The 21431-nt window shown below is 27.9% G+C and overlaps 4 protein-coding genes across 9 annotated transcripts; 3 read left to right on the forward strand and 1 right to left on the reverse strand.

Moving 5' to 3' along the window:
* Positions 1-298: 298 nt before the first annotated feature.
* On the forward strand, positions 299-1525 carry LOC126874322 (electron transfer flavoprotein regulatory factor 1). Its single transcript, XM_050636216.1, has 2 exons — positions 299-1063; positions 1241-1525. The coding sequence occupies exons 1-2, from the start codon at positions 1025-1027 to the stop codon at positions 1445-1447; spliced, it is 246 nt and encodes an 81-aa protein (XP_050492173.1). The 5' UTR covers positions 299-1024; the 3' UTR covers positions 1448-1525.
* A 227-nt stretch (positions 1526-1752) lies between these two features.
* Positions 1753-2792, forward strand: LOC126874317 (trafficking protein particle complex subunit 2-like protein). The gene is made up of 5 exons (XM_050636200.1): positions 1753-1963; positions 2102-2274; positions 2348-2435; positions 2502-2581; positions 2671-2792. The coding sequence occupies exons 1-5, from the start codon at positions 1931-1933 to the stop codon at positions 2720-2722; spliced, it is 426 nt and encodes a 141-aa protein (XP_050492157.1). The 5' UTR covers positions 1753-1930; the 3' UTR covers positions 2723-2792.
* A 334-nt stretch (positions 2793-3126) lies between these two features.
* LOC126874267 (putative uncharacterized protein DDB_G0286901) lies at positions 3127-5855 on the reverse strand. Of its 3 annotated transcripts, none has more exons than XM_050636085.1 (3): positions 4597-5855; positions 3420-4355; positions 3127-3267 (listed from the first exon to the last, which is right to left on the reverse strand). In XM_050636085.1, exons 1-3 carry the CDS (start codon positions 4640-4642, stop codon positions 3173-3175), a joined length of 1077 nt encoding a protein of 358 aa, XP_050492042.1. In that variant the 5' UTR covers positions 4643-5855; the 3' UTR covers positions 3127-3172. The 3 variants fall into 3 exon arrangements, with proteins under 3 accessions (XP_050492042.1, XP_050492032.1, XP_050492052.1); XM_050636075.1 differs by having other exon boundaries at positions 3420-4840; positions 5317-5853; XM_050636095.1 differs by having other exon boundaries at positions 4662-5853.
* An 833-nt stretch (positions 5856-6688) lies between these two features.
* LOC126874126 (centrosome-associated protein 350-like) lies at positions 6689-20908 on the forward strand. 4 transcript variants are annotated; one of them, XR_007692667.1, is made up of 13 exons: positions 6689-6826; positions 7406-7594; positions 7716-9452; positions 9532-9799; positions 9877-10310; positions 10381-10604; positions 10675-12099; positions 12484-12647; positions 13036-13226; positions 13332-17361; positions 17809-17840; positions 18287-18366; positions 18448-18516. XR_007692667.1 is itself a non-coding variant. In XM_050635820.1 (12 exons), the coding sequence occupies exons 2-12, from the start codon at positions 7493-7495 to the stop codon at positions 19171-19173; spliced, it is 9381 nt and encodes a 3126-aa protein (XP_050491777.1). In that variant the 5' UTR covers positions 6689-6826; positions 7406-7492; the 3' UTR covers positions 19174-20908. The 4 variants fall into 4 exon arrangements, 3 of the variants coding, with proteins under 3 accessions (XP_050491777.1, XP_050491796.1, XP_050491786.1); XM_050635820.1 differs by lacking the exon at positions 17809-17840 and having other exon boundaries at positions 18448-20908; XM_050635839.1 differs by lacking the exon at positions 17809-17840 and having other exon boundaries at positions 13060-13226; positions 18448-20908.
* Positions 20909-21431: the final 523 nt, after the last annotated feature.

The following is a 21431-nucleotide window of genomic DNA, read 5'->3' on the forward strand; positions in this document are numbered from 1 at the left end:
GTAAAGTTTATCTGTGGTAAATTAGCAAAAGAGTGGTATTGTAAGTCGAAATTATTTTTATTATTAGTTTTGTACAGAAGTCCTTATAATAGTAAGTGCAATTTAAGATCAGGCATTAGATCTTCTTCTTATAAGAAGAAATATATGTTCTATAGTTTAATTTCAACATATATTTCTAGATATTTTCAAGCAAAAGCTTTGTAAAATAAAAAAGATAATATAAAAATTATTTTCCTATAAAAATATATAAAATTCATTTACGAATTGTTATGTCACCACATCATCACGAGCGGAGCGCTTAGCGCTCCATGTGTAACAAGAACGGACACGCAACTCTATAATTTAGTTCAGCAGTTCTTATATTCATTCTACCTTTTGTTTATCACGAATCCTCTTTGAATAATTTTTTATTGTTACCGATCCCTAAGACTTAACTCAATATTTAAATTCTTAATGTGCTAAATATGTATTTAAAACACTCATCAACTGTTCATTAATAACCTTCCACGCGACAAGAGTTTCATTATAAATAAATAAATACAATAAATAATTTTTATTCGTATAGTACAATAATTTGCGTATGTAAGGATTTCGTAGTTCCCCAAAAGTCTGCCACAGGTTAAAAATCGCTATTCTAATTAATTATAATTAATTAACAATCACAACACGATTATTCATCTTTTATTTACTTCAATAAAAGAATGAGTTATAATGTGATTGGTTAATAACATGTGTTTCATTTTGCAATATCAGAAGTACGAAATAAGCAGAAATGCTTTGCTAGCGTTTCCTTGCATTTGCAATATTATTTAAAGTAATGGAACTAACAATATTGTGTTTAACAATAAACTGTTTCGAATATTTTAAAATAATTTCTATACATTAGAAATTATATATATATTGTTCAATTAAAGTGTAAATACATATTGCGCACATACATAACCAACATATATGTACATGTATATGTACATGACCAAGAAAATATTCATTAATTGATTAATACTTATAATTATTATCTTAATCGATGTCTCAACGTACTAAAGTTATCCAATTATACAAGACGGTATGAAATATAATATTACAACTTCGTTATAATTTATTAAAAAATTAAATATGTTATTTTAAAATAAAATAGCTGTGCGATATAATAACACATAACGAAAATTACACATAAAAGAAGATATTGTTTATCCATTTTATTATTATAAATACAAATAACAATATTTTTTTATGCCTTTAGCTCTTGTATATGGGTCGTGACTATCCAAGAGGTTATAATGTTTTCAAAGGAAATCTAAGAAAAGCTTTTGAAAAAAATAAACAAGAACGTGATCCTGAGAAAATTGATAAAATGTTGGCTCATGGTAATTTTGTTATCAAAGAATTAGAAGCTTTGTATATGCTACGCAAGTATAGAACTTTAAAGAAAAGATATTATAAAGAATGATATTGTAATACATTATATTGTACTCATATGTTTAAATATAGACACAAAATACAAATTAAAAATTAATTTTCCTTATAATTTTATTTTTCAATCAATTTTATGGTTCCTATTGGTTTCTATGGTTAAAAATGAAATGATTCATATATCATGTTTATAAATACAATTAATGTTTTTACCAAACCTATACATTTGTTGTTGTTATTTTATTGCAAAACAATGCAATGTTTTATAACATAATTGTATGATTATTAATTTTACTAAGAACTGTTTAATCATTCATTAACAGCAGTCATTATCAGCAGTTGTGAAAAATGGTGGCATAACCTATATGTTGTGACACCTAAACAATACTTATGTGTGTGGTCTTGACAAAAAGGCCTTTACGTGTGTAATGATCTTTACAAAAATTGAAGTTTTCAATCTTAATTACTAAAAATGTTTTGTTATGAATTATAATGTTGTAAGTTTATAAGATTCATAAATATGGCCATTTGTGTAGCTGTAATCGGAAAAGATGTAAGTACACATCTTTTAAGGTTGGAATGTCAATAAATGTGAAAAATCTTTAGTTAATAAATGATACAAATCAAAAAATATTGTGGTTTTGAAATTCGATAGTAATAATAATACGTGTTCCAAATTACTTATTTGCAGAATTCTCCAAAATATATTAGATGTGTAGATGAATCATCAGCATTGCAATTTCATTGCAAAGTTCATACGTCAATTGATATTATAGAAGAAAAATTAAATGTTGGAAATAAAACTGCTATTGATATACGAGATTTGTATTTAAATTTATTATATGCTACTGAAGAATATAAAATGTACATATGTAACATGTATTGCATCTTCAAATATATTATGTTTTTTACATAGTATTTCTTTGTACAATTTCAGATATGGTTATGCTACTAATACAAAAATCAAATTTATTATTGTGTCTCATTCATCAAACACGTCTCTGAGAGATAATGATGTAAAAATGGTAAATGTTTTATAAATCATATAATAAAATAACTATATTTAATATATGTAAATCTATACTTTGCAGATTTTTAAGAAATTGCATGCGGCTTATTCTAATGCTGTATGCAATCCATTTTACATTCCAGGTGATCAATTGAATTCCAAGTAAGTTCATTTAATTTAGTTAATAGTATTACTTTAATGTATATAGCAAATTTTAATATATTACAATCAATGCATATATATCATTTTAGGTCTTTTGATTTAGCAGTAATGGATATAATGGGTATTATATCACCTTTTTAATAGATTATATTTGAACTTAATATATTATGAATATATTTCAAATAGATATCATTAAATTATGTAAAAATTATTACAAATCTTTTTGCTTTGATAAAATGTATAGTAACTTATTACAAAATTTATTATGTTAAACTGTAATTTACCTTTTTAGTCTTTAACTTTGTAATACTATAGTAAGCTTCTGTATTTTCTATCCATTTCTGTTTTAGCTATTTTTAAGAAATGGTAACTCTTTATTGTTTGTTTTTTGATAATTTTCTGATATACTAAGATTATTTAGTAGCGAATTTTGTTTGAAACGATTATTATGTTGATAAAATTTTATTTTCATGATTGAAATTTTCAACAGGATTGAGTCTAGTATTGAACGATTGAAAAGAATATTAAATAATAAACACTAAAAGTATTTTTAAAATTTGAAATTAAATAGTTTATTTATCTAGAAATCTTTTAAGGAGTTGAAGGAGTTATAGTTATGAAAGGAATTAGAAATAATTTATGTACCCCGCATAATTTGCACACTGACGACCGTTTTACATCGAATCCTGAAAAAATTAAATGTTACTATATAACAAATTGTTATCAGTTCTTACAGTGAGATATAATTTTTGCATAAAGAAATTATTTTTGTATTTATGTGTTTATATTTAAATATTATTTATTTATTTTTTTTAATTTAAATATTAAGATTACTTACTCTCATTCCTGTTTTCAAGTACATTATCTGCTTTTTTTAAAATTTCTTTACTTAGTATTTCGATATCAGTTGATACGTTTGAAGACATAGTAGTGGCATCACTTATCTCACTTATATCACTGGTGGTAACTATCTTTCTGCTCATCCATTTATTTACTACTTTACGAGGAAAGAAATGTTTTAATTTGCCTATACATCTCCCAGAGTACTCCTGAGAATCGTTCAGTTCTGAATTGCTACTACTTTCATTGGAATCCTCCAATATTGTAATTAATTGCTCAGAATTGAATCTGTCTAAAGAAGATGTATTAAATGAAGATGAAATTTTACTTTTACTATAGTTATTTATATTATTAATTGAAGTTGTCGCCATATTATTAAATTTTTGTGTTTGACATACTGGGTCATTATTATTTATTTCAAAAGAATTGTCCGATTTGTCTGTTAAGTTGCCATTATTTGATAAAAACTCATTACTTGAATGTCTGTTAATATAAGTTTTGCCTAATTGTTTTGTAGAGTCATGTCTTCCTAAAATTTCATCGAACATCTGCCTTAATAGTGTCCTTAATGAAACATCTTTATTTGTCTTGCAATTATCTTTTTCAGTGTCCATGTCTTGTTGATGTTGCAAATTACTTGAATTTTGTAAAAAATCATTCGTAAGGTTATTGCTTACATAATCTGAATTAGATTTTGTACGAGGTAAAGAAAACAGACTTGTGCTATCATTGTGTTCAAATATACTTGAAATATGTTTGCTTCCTTCTGTATTAGTTGCAACTGATATGTCGATTTCTGTGTCTTCATTCCTTAATGAGATACTAGAATCTAATATATCATGAAAACATTCGTTATCCGAGTATGAAAAGACCTCGTCATTAATTGACATAAACATAGCATCATTTAAATTTATTCTTGAACTTGATCTTTTGCCTAGATAAAATAATATACTTTGATTATTTGCAGGAAAGTATTCTTGCTTTTGGTTTATTAAAGTTCTCCTTATTAAAAAATACATTAATTTTTAGCTAATAAATTGAAATTAAAACAAATTTTGTATAATTATATTAAATAATATTTATGTTATAAACAAAATATGAATTTTTATGCAAAGAATATGTTTAAAATAAATTTCTGCCATTCATTTTTTTTATTAAAAAATGTTGCCACTCACAACTATATGTTTCATCTGTAGAACTTATGGAATTCGCTTGTTCCATATCTTCTATTTCAACTTACTGTTTTCGTATACTCGTAATCGTTGATCTCTTGACGTGTATCGGATGAGAAGAAATGCAAATACTACTTTGAAATACGTTATATTTAACTTCCAGAGTGTTTTGTTTACCAACAAATTTTGATATTAACACATAATGAGTGATATAATTCCAATAATTTGTAATTGACAATGCTATTCACTAAAACAGATTTTATTATAACGTAAAACAAGTTTTAATAAAAAACTCGATCTTTAATATAAACAATACATCGTAAAAGATACAAGATTTCTTTACTGATTAATGTCGAATAATTCAATGATAGTTTTGTAGAATTAAATTTGATTGAAAATGAGAAAAGGTTACAGGAAATGGATAGAATAATCTTTATATAAATGGTAGGTTCCAAAATTAAGTTCATTAAATACAACAAACAATTTTCTCAATTTATAACACAAATGATATCATTTAATGTCAAACAATCAAATACGATCAATATTATATGATTGAAAATATGGCAAAAATTATTTCAACAATTATATTAATTCATGCTCCCAAAATTCATGCTCACAAAAGACGCTGTAAGAATCTTTTATCTTTTATGCCTTTTTCCCTGTTTGAAGGAAAAAAGAAGGTTTCGAATTACAATCAAGTTTTATGTTTTCAAAAGTATTAACTTGATCAGTTTCGCAGACAGTTCAAGAATGGTGCCGACTCATGGACTACAAAACCGTCTTAAAACTTAACGGTTGAGAAAGTAAACACGAACGGCGCGATGTTTGGTTTGTTTTGTTTGTATCGTTCAGATTTATATAATATGTAATTTTTTCAAATGTAAAAATTTATTTACTAATAAATAGGAATGTATAGAAATAAATTGCTTTTTTTTTAATGCTGACTTTTCGTATCGCCGAAATCGTGCCGCTTCCTATGGTATCATATTCTCCTGATATAAAATCACAAAATCGACCGAAAGTATTTTCCAGGAGCTGAAAATTTCTACAAATTCTTAGAGTATGACGTCGTTTTCAAGAATCATTAAAATTGTGTTATCTCTTATGTTATCATCTCCTGATACAAAATGGCTATTTTGACCGACATATTTCTCGTTCGAATAGCAAATTTTTGCTTCGCGTCTTTTTTTTCTTTCAGAAAATGACGTCATTTCTAGGAATTTTAGAAGCTCTCGAATACCTCTTACTTTATTCTTTTCTAATACTTTATTCTTTTAATATGTACTTACCAATACTTACTAATTTTGTCGAACTTCTTCTTCGTATTCTATAACGTATTCCTTAAATTAATGAAAACTGGAAAGGAATTGATGATTGTGAATGTTGAAAAGGTTTTAAATGATTAAATGTTTTGTTCATCTGCAAAAAAAAATAAGATTGTTTTATTCAGTTCAATTTACAAGTTTACAGTAATTGTACAATTCTACAATGAGTTCATAATTTTCTATATAATAATTTGCATAATTGTGTGCTACATAAAACCAAAGTTAGCGCTCTACAAGTAACAATCCAAGCTCAAATTCCCCAAACGAACAAACACACAACACAACAGAATACATTTTATATTTACAACTCACTTCATGTTAGAAGCATTGATGTTGCCAGGACTGATAAAATCGCAGAAATTTAAGACGTTCAAGCAAATTATCTAATATTTTTTGTTCAATATTATATACGGTTATCGCTTTTTTCTTTTCACGTTGTTTTTGTAAAACTTCACATATAACAAGTATAAAAGTTTCACGTAATATTATATTCATTGTTAAAAATAGTTATGTGTTTCTTACGTTACTAGCATATGTGTTGCGTTTGTAAATAACTGTGTTATCGATTATTCAGATTTTGTCGTTGCCATATTTTCAATTTTACATAAGTAGGAATTCACAAAGTACCACGTGATTGTCGTTTACAAATGATCGTCGTGATGAAAGTTATTGTGTTTGGTATTATGAAAAAGTGAATGATATATAATATATGAAAACCCGGTTTCTCTTTGAGTATCTCAAAACGTATTTGTCAGTTTTTGTTAAATGTTTGAAAATTGATTTTATGAAACATATTTATGTAACACGGCAGTCTGAATTAGGTTATAAATACGTTGAATCTTAACGTACTTTTGTGAACTAGTCTCATCTTACCTGTGTTTAACGGTAATCGTATTAAATATCTAAATGTAAGTTTTCATGTATTAATAGATTAATAGATAATGTATTCATAGATTCATAGATAACGTATTAATAAATTAGCAGTTAATATATTAATAGATTATAGATAATGCATTAATACATTATTAAGTTTATAATAAAATTATATATCAATATTATTATTTTATAATTTTTTGCATTAACAGTATAAATTGTTTAATTCAGTTCATGAAATATCTTGACAATTAAATTTATTTTGGTTTATTAGGTGGAAATAAGTAGAATATAATAGTTAGACTACACATTTTTATGCAGTTTCATATTTTTAGAAATCCAATTAAAAAAGTAGAGCCTCTGCAGAAAATTGGCTTTTCTACTAAGTATTATAGAATGTATTATAGTTTGAATATTTTACACACTTTAATATTATGTGCATTTGTATAAGTTAGCTTACTTTTAAATTTCTTATAAATGCATAAAAATCTGCAGTGTAATGATTATTTATGAATTTTTATGCTTATATAATTACAATTATACAGATAAACATCAAAAAAATGTTTTGTTTTAAAAAAATATATATTTTTAATATTTATAAATTATATTTGTAGTTTATTAATTTATTGCACATATTACAAGTATGGAAAAGCAAGTGACAATTAAACAAAGATTGACTGCTGTGCAACAGATATAAAAATATGCGAAGTAGTTCCAAAAAAGAAGATACTAATGCAAAAAAGAAATATGTTTTTTTCACTGATCCTGATATTATTGTTCAACGTGCTGAAACATCTGCAGCAGTAAGTCAATTTTATCTTATTGTTTTTGTGTTATATGTATTGCAATGATTTTATACATGAAAATAGTTTTAGCAATAGTTATATATTGTTAAAAGTATAATGTAATAAAATATAATTTTAGCAGCAGCAAGATTATATTACCAAGCAGCTATCTAAAGACAAACCACCTCATGTTCCACTTCAATTTGACTTGAAAAGTCTAGAGAACTTATCATATCATTCTGTCCAACCATATCCTTTCACATTTATAAGTGCTCTGAAACGAAAACTTGCTTTAAACGATGGTTCCGAAGTCTATAGAAAAACACATGAATTAAATAATAAAAATGCAATTAAGTCTCCAACAATATTAGAGTCTAATAGTGTGCAGAATTTGCATGAAGTTGTACAAAAAATGGATTTTATAAGGCCATTGAAAGCACCAGATCTGAAAATTTCTGCAAAGAAATTAGATTTCTCTAACAGAGAAAATTGTGCATCGAAAGAGTTGATATCACCAAAATTTGAGACACCTACTAAGGAATTTCACGAAAGAGGAGAGAAACCAACAAAGAGCTTTGAGCGAGTTCAAAGAAGATTAGATTTCTCAACATCAGATGTCTCATCTACTATTAACAGTGAAGTAGAACCACTAAAGGTGCCAAATATTTCTATATCTTCAAATTTATCAAAGAAGAAAGAATGCATTAGAGAAAATTCTAGAGAAAAGGAAAACAGGTCTAAAAGAATTAGAAAAGATGAATCCTCATTCTCTAAACAAGATGATACAGTACAAGACTTTCTTAGAAGATCCAGAAGTCCAAGACATGCTTCTAGGAAAGATTTTTCTAATAATGTAAGTGAAAATACATTAGGTATAAAATTAAAAAATGACAGATTGTCATTTCATATTCCACGGGAAAGTGATTTTGTTCCAACAAAACCAAGACCAAAAAACTTTGCAACATCAACTGCTAAAAAGGTTAATGATAAGAAACATAGATCTATTAATACTAGATCTTTAAAGACAAGAGATATCTCTTTAGAATCTAAGAACAGATCTTATAGTAATGAATCACTTTCCGAACGATCTTCAAAATTATCAGACAAGGTCACAGTTAAAGAGTCTAAAAATATGTTTGAAAATTTCGATTACAAACATAAGGATGATTTACATACATTAAAACAAATAGATGATCAGAAATATATGTTTTCATCAGAAAGTAGACAAGTTCAACAACACAAAATAACATGTCAATCACAAGGAAAGACAGGAAATGTATTTTTTAAAGAGCAGAGTAAAAGATTTGAAAAAGTAAAACCATCAACAAGTAAAATAGATGGTAAAATGTATATAATAAACTCTAAGGAGTCTGAAAGTATAGAGAGTGTAACTGATTCAAATATTAGTGTAAGAACTCAAAGTCCAATCACTGTTTCTACACAGCAGATGAGAAATAAAAATTCTGAAAAAGTTGCACAAAGTATTAACATTAGTAAGTCAAATAAAGCTACTGAAGATTCAAAATATACAGATGATTCTTTGACACAATGTACTAGTGTAAATACAAAGAAAGAAGAAGAATCGTTTACACAAAGCATTGCTACTACAGTTAAACAAACTAGTAATAGTAATGAATCTAATTTAAACAACAGTATTTTATCAAGTGCATTATTAGATCCAAGAAGAATTTCATTTAGAGATGAAAATCGTTCACAGCAAGAGGACTTTTGTGATTTAATTACGCCAGATATGAATCTTATGCCTCGATCTAAGCGAAAACGGCAATTTATGCAGAATAATAATATAGAAGCTGATTTTAAGTGTTCAAAACATAATATAGCTAAAACTGAAACAGAGCCAGAAAATATTTCATTGGTAAGTAAATATGTACAGTTTATATTGCCATTTTATTTAATCTGTGCATTATGTTAGAAAAGCAATTTTACAATTGTAGTTACATCCAACTGCCTTACACATGCAATTTCAAGCTGAGTTGCATCTTCTTGATTCATTTAATGAATCACTGAGGCAAGTCATGGATGTTGAAAAATGTTTATATAATGTTAAACATGATCAAGAAAAAGAGTTACCATTACAACATAATCAGTCAAATGATCAAATAAAATCACATTTCTCTAAATCAATGGATGAAAGAAATATTGATGATATGGAACATTGCAATGAAATTAGTAGATCACAGAAACATGTTGCCACTGATAAAGGTAGAAGATTTAATAAATTATTTATTATAATATATGAAAATTATTAATTACTAATGAAAGTATTAATGTTGACATAGCGTTTCCGACTCACAAAGTACATCATATTACAAGTCAAACTATGGGAAACGAGTTTGACAATGTAAATAAAGTAACTAAACCAGTAGTTAAAGCTGTAGAAGTACAAACCCAAACAGTAAATGACATGGCAACTCAAACAGATATACGTCCAACTCGACGGAATGTACAAAATAGATGCTCGGAGATATGTGGAATACCGTACGAACAAGAATTCATTGGAGACAGTGAAGTTCCACATCTTTCTTTAGATTCGGTAGAACAATTTGAAGATTTAGATCAAATAGAAGAAATATCGTTACCTAGTAAATTAAGAACGATGTCTGAAATAAGCTTACATGAAACCACATCGTCTATACGGACAGAGACTGGAACGGAAATTAGCATCTCTACTCGAGACTTAACTTGTTCTTTTAATAAATATCTAGATCTAGAGGTAAGTATAATGGATTAAAATTTCCATATTAAAAATAAATTGAGATTAAATATATTATGCATTTTTGTAGATTGCACAGCTAATAAAAGACGAGAAACAAAGATATGATAAAATTGAGATGCTATTCAAATCTCGTGAAAAAACATTGAATGATCGAACTAAAAAGTTAGTGAAACTAGAAGAACAAAAACGGGCATTAAAAGATACTGGGCAAGATAGTCGTGTTAGCTCTGTGAAAAAGAAGCAGAGAGCTTTACTTTTAAAATTACAACAAGAAAAAGACGAAATGAACAGGTATTGCAATTCTTTGTACTTAAAAATACTTTATTTAGTTTTTACATATTTATAAAGATTATGTTTTTAGATTAAAAGAGCTTCATAAAATTGCAAGCCAAGAACGTAAGCTTATGTTACAAAAACAGAGAAACATGTTTAATCCCCAAATATCCACTAAAAATATTTTAACAAAACTAAAACGAAGTGCAGATAGTCAGTCTCCAAGGAGATTATCTGGACCTATGAAGGGTTATGATATAAGGAGTAATAGTTCTATGAGTTCCCTAGTTGATTCTGATAAATCTCAGCACGATCGATCTCAAACAGACGCGCGCTTGCAAATATCAGAAAACGAATCACACTTTTCTAAAATCGACTTACCAAAAAGTAATAAATTCACGAATTTCATTGAGGGATCTAATACATCGTTTTTAAGATCGGATAAATCCGATGAAGCTATACAAAGCAATGTGTCTCAAGAAAAATGTCTTTACAAAACACAAAGGGATGGAAACATATCTAAATACGAGATAAAGTCAAGAAAATTTGAGGAAAAGATGCCCAAGGTGGATGTTACAAGACTGAAATCACATCAACATTCTGTTGACCCAAAATTGATCTCGAATCATTCCATAAGCATTCCTGGGAAATATCTTTTTGAGAAAGAAAAATCTCCCGATATGTTAGAAGTACAACAGAATCTAAACAAATCTATCTCTGAACATATTAAATCAGAATCTGACACTTTAGTAGAAGAATTATCTAAAAAATCAAAGCCTTCTCAAGTAATTGATAATCATTTTCAGAGTATAGTGTCCCCAAGGGAATCTTTGAAAGCTATTACTACGAATAGCGAAATTTTGTCAGAAGAAGTAAGTTCTGTTAGTCAAGATACCATATTGAAAACATCAAAATCATCTCAAGTGTCTGAAGACATTTTACAAACGTATTCGAAAAGTTCTAAACGAAGCAGTAAATCAATTCCGACCGATATGTCTAAAAAGACCCAATATAGTTCCGAATCTAAATCAAATTTTAAACGCAGAAGTTCAAAATGTCAAAAAAGCAAATCGTCATCTAGCATACTCACCGAGAATATATTACGATCCAAATCCAATTCTCAAATGTCAGAGGAGCTTGTCAAGCATCATAATAAACGAACAAAAATGGAAAAGGAATTTATTCAATTTGATAAGAACGATGAAACTGCACTTATGGATAAACATACAAAAGATAAGAATTTCAAATTACTAACAGATAGGATAGACGACTATGATAGCAAAGAGAATGTATTCTGTCAAAAAATGTTTGATAAAAGTGTAAACTCCTATGAAAATTCCTTTTGTAGCCAAGACAAGAATGGACATAATTTCGATGAGACATCCACAAAATCTCAGATTAGTAATTTTGCTATTTCTCATCATAGTTCCGGAGAGAGTGACAGAAATTATTCTAAATCCGTGGTTGTTAGATCGCAAGATCATAATTTGAAAACATCTAAAAAGCTTGAGCAGTAAGTATATGCCTTTTTAGATTAATTTATATATTTATATATTTTATCGTCATGATTTCGGAAAGTGTTTCTAATATGATGTTTAAATTAAATTAATAAATGTGTGAATCACTAGAGACACGTGTAAGAAGTCTAATAATAAACTGTGTATTCACACTATGAAATGAAGCATTGTAAAAATAGATTCAGTGCACCGGCGATTTGCATTCCGCCGTTATTGCAGTATTTCACTGTAGTAAAGAATATTTGGCTTACTTCTAATGCCTAAATAATTGTTTTTAATAATTTCGAATTCTTGCAATTTTCACACAAATTTTTTTTTGTAGTTATTTTAATCGATATGGAAAATGTATTCGTGTTATCGGATGTGGTTACATTTTTTAGAATTTTGAATGCACGTGAAGCTGCGCTTACATCGCGGAAAAACTGTGTGGAAGAGTGGATGGCTTGGCATGCGAAATTAAGAAATGAAGAAGATCGTGTTGCACGAATGGAACAAGCTGCACTTAAACTTGTAACTGCAACATCTAATGTTTTTTCTCAACAAGGTAGCTTTATTGTAGAGTTTTTTCAAATACAACTTCATACATCTGTATAATTCATACTTCGTACGTATTTTAAGATATATTATCGTTTATCAAAGCTGTGAGAAATTTTTCAGAAAAGTTCTTTATTTATTTTTAATAAGAACCATTAAACAAATCAAACCTACGATTCGTACCTTGCAAATTTTCAAAGTAATATTATTAAAGTATGTCACATGTGTTTTCTACATAACGTTTAATAAAAAATTATTTATGTCAGTAATAGTAAAATTTCTTCATGAATGAACAAATACTTCTAAACGATAATGTGTATAAAATATACTACTTAATAATTTGCATTGAATCATCTATTTTATATAAATATACATCTTTTAACTCTGATAACTATCAGAGAGAAGTATGTGTCATTTTATAGATACTACTATTTCATCGGACACGAGCGATATCGAAGGAAGAATAGAGTTACTCACTGAAAAATTAGCTGAAAGACGAATAGAAATGTCACGTTTGAAAAGGGAAGCCAGGAAACAGACGAAACAAAAACTTCGAACTTTAGAAGCTAATTTACTGCATCAAATCAAGGTAGATAATTTAATATTGTTAATAGATTTGAATATGATTTTATAATAAATTTGATGAGATAAATCTTATGTTACATTTATTGAATGATTTGTTATGTTCAAACAGAAATATGATACAACGATTTACGAAATGCGTAAGAAACTGGAGTCGAAAAAAGGATCTTCTAAAGACAATGAGAAATTAGCGATAGAGTCCAAATCTTTGGCAGACTTCAAAATACCTGAGATTCCTCTGAAAAAGCTACAGGATATGTTCAAAAGCAGCGATTTGTTGAGGTCTAGGTCGGAATCTGATTTATTTTCCACGAAAAAATTACCAGTAAAAGATTCCATAAAAAATATTAATTTATTACGAGATGAAATTATTGAAGCTAAATATGATAGAAATCACTCTGAAAAGACACTTGAATCTTCAAGAAGTATGAGAACATTAGAACAAGCAAGTTCCGCAAAAATGAGTACGGCAAATCACCGCACTCAATCAGTTTTTGATGAAATCATATCAGAAAAAATTGAAATTGATAAACTTGGTTCTGCTGCGATGTCATCAGTCTCAGATGGACGATCTGACAAAAATATTCCTTGTGAAACTGGACAATATAAAGATGAAATCCGAAACAATCAAAGTATTTCTGAAGATATTAGAACTGAAATTAATACATCGAAGTCTGAAACAGATATACTTACACAATCGGAAGCTAAGCTTTCTCAGCATGATACTACGATTCAGTCTGATTTAAAGGAGTATAAATCCGATTTTGATACATTTTCTGAACAGTCTCAGGCTAGAACTATTTCATCACAACATTCAGAACATTCACATATTTCTTCGAGAAAATCCAGTAATATTCAAAATTCTAATGCAGAAATCAACACTGAATCTGTTAATGAAAGTCTTGATTTTTCCAAAAAAGTAGACTTTTTGCGTTTAAATAATCAAAATTTGAATGAGGATATAAGCTCATTGGAAAATGAACTAAAGATACTTTCAGAGATGATGTCGCGTTTTAATAAAAAATCAAATGAAGAAAGAAAATATGAGTCACAAAATGAAGAGAGAAGTACATCGAAAGGAATATCAGAAATACTTTCAGTATCTGATAAAAATAACGAAGTTTATGATGAGGAAATCGTAAAAGAAGACAAAAGCACAGATGTAGAATTATATGAAGAGAAGGGTAATTCTGACATTCCACAGTATTTAACGAATAATACAAAATTGGAATCAGTTACTAACATCAGTGATAATAAAATTATAACGAAAGAAGACGATAATGTAATATCTGTTATGATGCCTCAAAATAAAATATCGCCTTCTAGGTCAAATATCCAAGAAATTGATTATAAAGCGAGAAGCAAAAAAATTTTAAATGAAATCGAGAAATCTATAATATTAGAACATATTAAGGCAACTAAGGATGATCTCAGTCGCTCAGAGATGTTAATCGAAAATAATAATTTAAGCTTGCATAAAAAAGATGAAGAAGTGTCTTGTGATACTTCTGTTGGAATCAGATCCATATCCGAAATTTGTTCAAAAACAATGCAGAATGAAGAATGTATAAATATTATGGAATTTGAAACAGTATATTCTGAAGAAAATGTTGATGCAAATATTGAAGAAGATTCAGTTAACTCATATAATTTAGAGAGTCATCAATCATTGGAGTCGAGTAAAAGTTCTTCATTATTTTTAGAAAAATCCAACTTAGCTGAGAAGAGTAAGTCTTCAAATCAATGCACAAATATCAATCATAGTCCAATAATAAATGTACTTAATATAGAAACTCAGTCTGAAAATAAAAATGATCCATCTCTTAAACAAGTTCTGCAGGATATTTCAAAACAGACAATAGTTACAGAATATGTAAATGAATTATTAAAAAAACAAATTTCTCCGCAGTTATCAAATTCGTCCAAACAAAATGATAGTTTTAAGGAACCAATAGATTATATGGAAGATACAGTGAATGATAGTAAATACCAAAATATAAATGATATATGCACAGCTTCAAAAATAGAAGGTTCAGAATTATTCTTAAATGAATCCAAAGAATTTAACGATAATAATAAGAATGAAATTTCATTTCTACAAACTGATATGGGAAAACCTAAAGAAATTTCTCAAAAATCTGTTCAGGGATCTAAACATGATGCCTTCGATCGTGCTTTAAGCATTAGTAATCAAGAAGTCAATAAGAATGGAAGTCAGGCACATGAAGGATTTATTAATAAAAGTTTTGATAAAGATGATTGGACCGCATCTGATTCATTTGATATTCATTCTGCATGGAAAAATTCTCAAAGTCAAATTTCAAAATTATTCAATGATGACTCGAGTATACTGTCAAGTTCAAAAGATACATTCCAGTCAACTAATGATTCTAAAAATCAAATTAACGCAATCACCGATATAGAAGATATAGAAAATATGTCACTATTTATTCCAAAAAGTGAATCTACTAATATTGACATATATGGAATCAAACTTGATGAAACGATATTAGATTCTCATTTTGAAAGTTCTGATAATAAAGCTAAAAATATTTTGAATATAATTACGAAAGATAACGATAAAGAGCAATATGAAGAAGACACTGTGCACAGTATAGAAACCGATGATTTCCAAAAGGCCATTTATGATTCTGTGATTAAGATACTGGATAAGGTTGAAAAGAGCATTGAGGATAATTCAACAAGAGAAAATGTTGAGAACCATGTACATAGTATAGGAAGTAAAACCAAAATAAAAGTCACAGTACAGGAAAAAGAGAAACCAATTTTAAGTAGTTTTACCTTACAAGATAAATGTTTGAAAGAAAATAAAGGTAACACCATTGATACTAATGAAGAAGCTGCTAACAGAAATATCAATGAAGAGATTATAGCTAATGAAGTTAGTACAGAGACTGCTATAAGACTAGATGTGCACACAAAAATCAAAGATGATGATAATACATGTCTTAGTGAATCTAAATCTCGAGAAATCATCATAACAGAATTAGAACCAGGGAGTGCTGAAAGTGAATATTTATCAGAACTCGAAATTGATGCTAAAGTAGAATTAGCAGAAGAAGAACTTATAGAAATAAATAAAAGTGATAACAAAGAAGAAATACAAGACAAAATAACACAGGAACAAAAATCCTTGGAATCCATAATAGAACAAGATAGTTCTGATGGTGAACAGCTTGATAATTTAGTTGAAGTAACTGAAAGTGTATTGGATGTTATAGAAAAAGAGACTAAATATTTTATAGATTCTATTACCGAATCAGAACCGACTTCACATAATAAAACAGATATTCAAAGCGTTGAAATACAAGAAAATAAAATACAAAGTAATGTAACTCCTTCCACAATAATAAATAATGTTAAAACAGTAGAAAATGTTGAAGTAATTGTATCGGATGTCTCACCAAATATAGGGGATAAAACCTTTGATATTTTGAAAGATCCAGAGTATGAAGATATTTCAGAAGAAAGTCTCGAAGTTTCTGAAATATTCGATAAAAGTGAACTTCAGAAATCTGCTGTTTTACGAAAATCATCTTCTATACCGGAAAGATATGAAGCAATACAAAAATCAGGAGAAGTATTGAAAATACTTGATGAAATTGCACAGAAATTTTCATCAAGTTCAGAAAATGATATAAACAAACTTCAAGACAATAAATATATTTCTGGAGATAATAAAAAATCACAAATTGAAATTTCTGATACAGATAGCATTGCATCTTCAAAAGTAGATAATAAAGCTATTGATAAACATGAACAACCTCTAATAAATAATTTGGAAAGCCAGCAGTCTAAAACAGAAGCACTAGAAAAAGAAAATCAATTGATAAAAGCAGTGATTAATCCAAATAAAACAGAAGAAAAAGAAAAGCAGGAACAAGATGTATTATCTGAGTCAAGTGAGGGCAGAGATACACCAAAGGGTGTATCAGAAATTGAGATGGATTCTCCTAGAGATCATAATGATTCAAGATTGGATATCGACGTGTTAAATGATGATTTATTAAGTAATTCAAACATAGAAAATCAAAATGCAGATTCGAAGAATACATTCCATGCTACACCCATTGTTGCAACATCTGAAAAGGATATAGAAATCATGATAGATAAATTAAAAGGTATGATTTTTATTTATCGTAACTATTACATTACTATTAAATTAAGGCTATACAATTTAAATTTTAGTAAAAATATATTTTTAAATATCTATTTCATGATTCAATATATAGAGGAGTGTTTCTTTCATATTTTGTAAATATTTTTTAATTTTTTAATCATAATTCTTTATATTAAATGTATATATAAATAATTCAAATTATTGAGTTGTAAATTATATCGTTATTGAACGGATATTTGAATATGTAATACGTACATATTTTTATGGTATTAAATACACATTGGATACAACCAACTTAGTTTTAATATTATTTATATAATTTAATGCATAAATGATAATACATTCTTGCATATCACATACATTACAGAGACACATTCTGATTTTTATGTTGGCTGTGTATTCCTGTGCAAAGCATTGCCTCGTATAGCCATGTATTATTTATTTTCAGAATAGCAAAGTCGAGATAATAATTACTTAAAGGTAATACAACACGAAACTTTGAATGAAACGAACATTGACTTGTTCCTTTTATACAAATCAGTGTTGCATGAGTGCTTGATATTTACTTATTAATTTCTGTATGCACAAAAAAAGCCTGTAAATATTGTGCAACACAACACAATATAAAATATAGTATCTTCTGTTCTCTTTAGATACTTTTAAAAGAAAATGACTATTATATACATATATATGATCTTGGAATGTATAATTTTATCACAGCTTCATACTGTTTTATTAATGCATCAGAATATTTTCTTTATCCATATTTGGATGTTTTTCTTTTTTTTTTTTAAATCATCAAAGCACCTAATCAAAGTAAAATGTGAACTTATAATGTAATGTAAAGATTCGTGTTGCTTTTCCTAGACAATTTATTTATAAAGCTTTTCATGAATTTGTATTATTTCACATTTTTATTTACACAGCCTCATTGAAACAACCTGGTATGGAGGCAGATTGGGAAGCAAAATTGCTTCGCATTGAACAACTTCAAATCGAGTTAGAGGTAACAATTCATTCCTGCTATCTTATTATACTGTTTATGTAAAAGTCGTTCCCCTATACATATATCATCGCTTTATAACAGATTAAGAAATTAGAAGCAGAGGAAGTATCTTTCTATGTTCGAGAAATACCAAACAAACCACCACCTCCGTACACACCACCTGGTGGTGGTGCAAGAATTTCAACATCCCTTGGATCATCTTCTCCTCCTCCAGCCGTAATTCCCTCCAATATAGAAGAATTAACGGCATTTACTGAAAAAGCCACGGCTATAATATTTAATGCCAAAGAGGCTGGAGAAGATATCATGAGCTTAGAAGCTCCTCCTGAAATCTGCGAGTTAACCAAAGAAAACGACGAGACTGTAAAAAAGGATAGAAGAATCTACAACACATTCCTCTTTGATCTGTGCAAAGAAACAATCGCCGAAGTTTATCAGGCCGAATACGAAAAACCAGGTCCAAGTTGGACAAAACCAAATGTGAAAACAAAACCTACAATGAAAATCCCTAAGACTATACAAGAGCTTAATGCTTATGTGAATAAGGAAGTGGCCACGTTGTTCGGTTTCAAAACGAAACTGCAACGGGAAAACATGGTGATGCGTTGGAGCAGAAAACGAAGGGACAGGGTTGATGAATTATTGGCTAGAGAAGCTCAAGCCGAGGAAGATGAATGGACGAAATTCCATCATGATGAACTCGCGGTAAAAAATGGTCTTACTGTAACTATATTAGATACTCTGTTGATGGAAACTGTGAATGTAGTTAAAGTGGCATACGCAAAAAAAAGAAAAGTAATGGTTTAATTTCTTTCTTTATTCTTTCTTTTTTGCAATGTTATGATTAACGACTGAGATTACCAATATATATGAACTACAGAACAACCGTTTAATTATGAAAAATAGTATATATTATTTTAAAATTCAGTAAACTGGCCTGAACTGCCATATTTTAATGAATTTCTATAATAATTAATTTTTATGTGTGCCCTATACATGATCTGTAGGCTGGTTCCTATTTATTTCTTTGATAAATCAATCGTAAATACGAAAATAAAATGTGTAAGGGATTCATTTTATGAATTTTAGAATTGTAGAAGGTATTTGTGTATCAGTGTGTAGAATTCGATAATCAAACGCTATAAGTTCGTTTTGTTAAAATTAAGATATAATTATTACAGCATATAGTACATAGGTTTATCACACTCTATATTCACATATATTGGGATATAATAACATACTTAATATAGCGGAATCCCGTTGATATTTAATTTTAAGAAGAACATATAGTGTTGTTGCTTTAATAATTGTGAGCGTTTTGTTCGAGTAATTTTTCAAGTAATATTATTTTATGTAGTTATTAATGACATGTTCCTTATTTGAGTTGTTTCACTTTTATATATATTTTTGACTTTTATGTAATAAGTACAATTGTGACTTACTTGTTACAGAAATATTATAAACATTTTGATTAAGTGTTATACAACGTTACTCAAACAAGTATTTATTAATTATTCAAACATATTAAATATTCGAACAAAATGCTCTTTCGGTTATTACGTGTAACCATTATAATTGTGTTATAGAAGACGTCGGCTATGGAACGTAGATAGTATGTTCTTATGAGGCCACATCAGATTTCGTAGAATTATGCTCAACTATGTATAATAAAATTAACAAAATTTCAACTAAAAGACTGATATTTCGGGGCCATTTCGATCCAAATTAAAAACATTTTAGAAAGATGCATAATTACAAGTAGTCGGTAGTTGAACGTTGGTTATTAATTGGCATTAAAAAAACTCTCTGAGTTGACTATCTGCAACAAGGAGATTGCTTCGCTTTTCTACTGTAGCCCCTTTATTACATAAGAATGAATATATGAATGTAAAAATAAGATACTACTTTTGTGCTATCAACTGCAACATGTTAACGAACTGATAAATCAGTTACACATTTTAGTCTAATTTCAGTTGGCAATATGCTAACTGTTATTCTGCCGGACCTAAGTTTATATTTGTGGTTGTGATGTCGATTTAATATCCATGAAACGATAGAAGTGACGAGTTAATTACATGAAAGTACAGAAGCGATAGGACAAATGAAACATTAGCTTTAATTACCATGAATTGTCAGTTATTGATACTGTGTGATGAGTTCAAGTGTATAATTGATTTATTGTACATCTTTAGAAAACATCGTGAACTCTGGTCTTTTAATATATGTCCTTTAAAACTTCTATATTTTAGAAATGTACATACAACGATAAGGTTCAAATTGTAGAATACTACGTTTTCCTTCGTAGAGATTTCTACCAATCTGTTCTTAAGAATTTCTTAAGTTTTTCGTCTATTATGTGACTTTCTTCTAACTCCAGTGTTGTCTAGCTTCACTTTTTTTTTTATTTTGCAGTCAGTTTAACAATCTGAGATTGATTGCATACATAGTTGTTATACATACATAGATATTGTTCGCATACGTAGTGTTGAATATGTACTTAACTAAGGTATAATATATTTTATAATAAATTTTTTGAAAAATTTATGGTGACTTTGTTAATAAACGAAAAATAGAACATATTTTAGATATTATTTTAGATAATGAAATTTATAAAATTGAGTATAATGTAAAGAACATTTATTTTGTGTGAAACAAATAATATGTAATTTAGTATCACATATGTTTTTTTGTGTTTATTAAGATCATATTTATTTTGATTATTTCTTTAATGAATAAAATATTTTTTTAAGAAAATAAAGGTGATGGAAGGAATAAGTATATAAACAAGAAATGGACAAAAACATAATAAGGGTTACAATGCAAAAACAATGTAATGATAGAATAAATATGTATATTATAATATTGATGTTCACAAAATTTGACTTTTATTTATAAACATGTAATAATACATATTATTTATAGACCTAGAAACATTATAAATTACAATACAATTTATAAACTATATTTCATTTTCCAATTATTCGATCAATTATAATAAATCAAAAAATTAGCTTTTTTATATTAAAATCGTTTGTTTTTTATTCTTCAAGATACAGTATAAAATT

The sequence above is a fragment of the Bombus huntii genome, chromosome 2 (genome assembly GCF_024542735.1).
Source record: "Bombus huntii isolate Logan2020A chromosome 2, iyBomHunt1.1, whole genome shotgun sequence".
Classification (NCBI taxonomy): Eukaryota; Metazoa; Arthropoda; class Insecta; order Hymenoptera; family Apidae; genus Bombus; species Bombus huntii.

Bases quoted from the DNA above. Each gene is read 5' to 3' on its own strand.
- LOC126874322 (XM_050636216.1), top strand. From the start codon at position 1,025: ATGTCTCAACGTACTAAAGTTATCCAATTATACAAGACG. The intron at 1,064-1,240 runs GTATGAAATATA...TTATGCCTTTAG, and splicing joins TTATCCAATTATACAAGACG to CTCTTGTATATGGGTCGTGA.
- LOC126874317 (XM_050636200.1), top strand. From the start codon at position 1,931: ATGGCCATTTGTGTAGCTGTAATCGGAAAAGAT. The intron at 2,436-2,501 runs GTAAATGTTTTA...TATACTTTGCAG, and splicing joins GAGATAATGATGTAAAAATG to ATTTTTAAGAAATTGCATGC. The intron at 2,582-2,670 runs GTAAGTTCATTT...ATATCATTTTAG, and splicing joins GGTGATCAATTGAATTCCAA to GTCTTTTGATTTAGCAGTAA.
- LOC126874267 (XM_050636075.1), bottom strand. From the start codon at position 4,440: ATGTATTTTTTAATAAGGAGAACTTTAATAAACCAAAAGCAAGAATAC. The intron at 3,268-3,419 runs GTAAGTAATCTT...TAATTTTTTCAG, and splicing joins ACTTGAAAACAGGAATGAGA to GATTCGATGTAAAACGGTCG.
- LOC126874126 (XM_050635820.1), top strand. From the start codon at position 7,493: ATGCGAAGTAGTTCCAAAAAAGAAGATACTAATGCAAAAAAGAAATAT. The intron at 12,648-13,035 runs GTAGCTTTATTG...GATAACTATCAG, and splicing joins TAATGTTTTTTCTCAACAAG to AGAGAAGTATGTGTCATTTT. The intron at 13,227-13,331 runs GTAGATAATTTA...ATGTTCAAACAG, and splicing joins ATTTACTGCATCAAATCAAG to AAATATGATACAACGATTTA.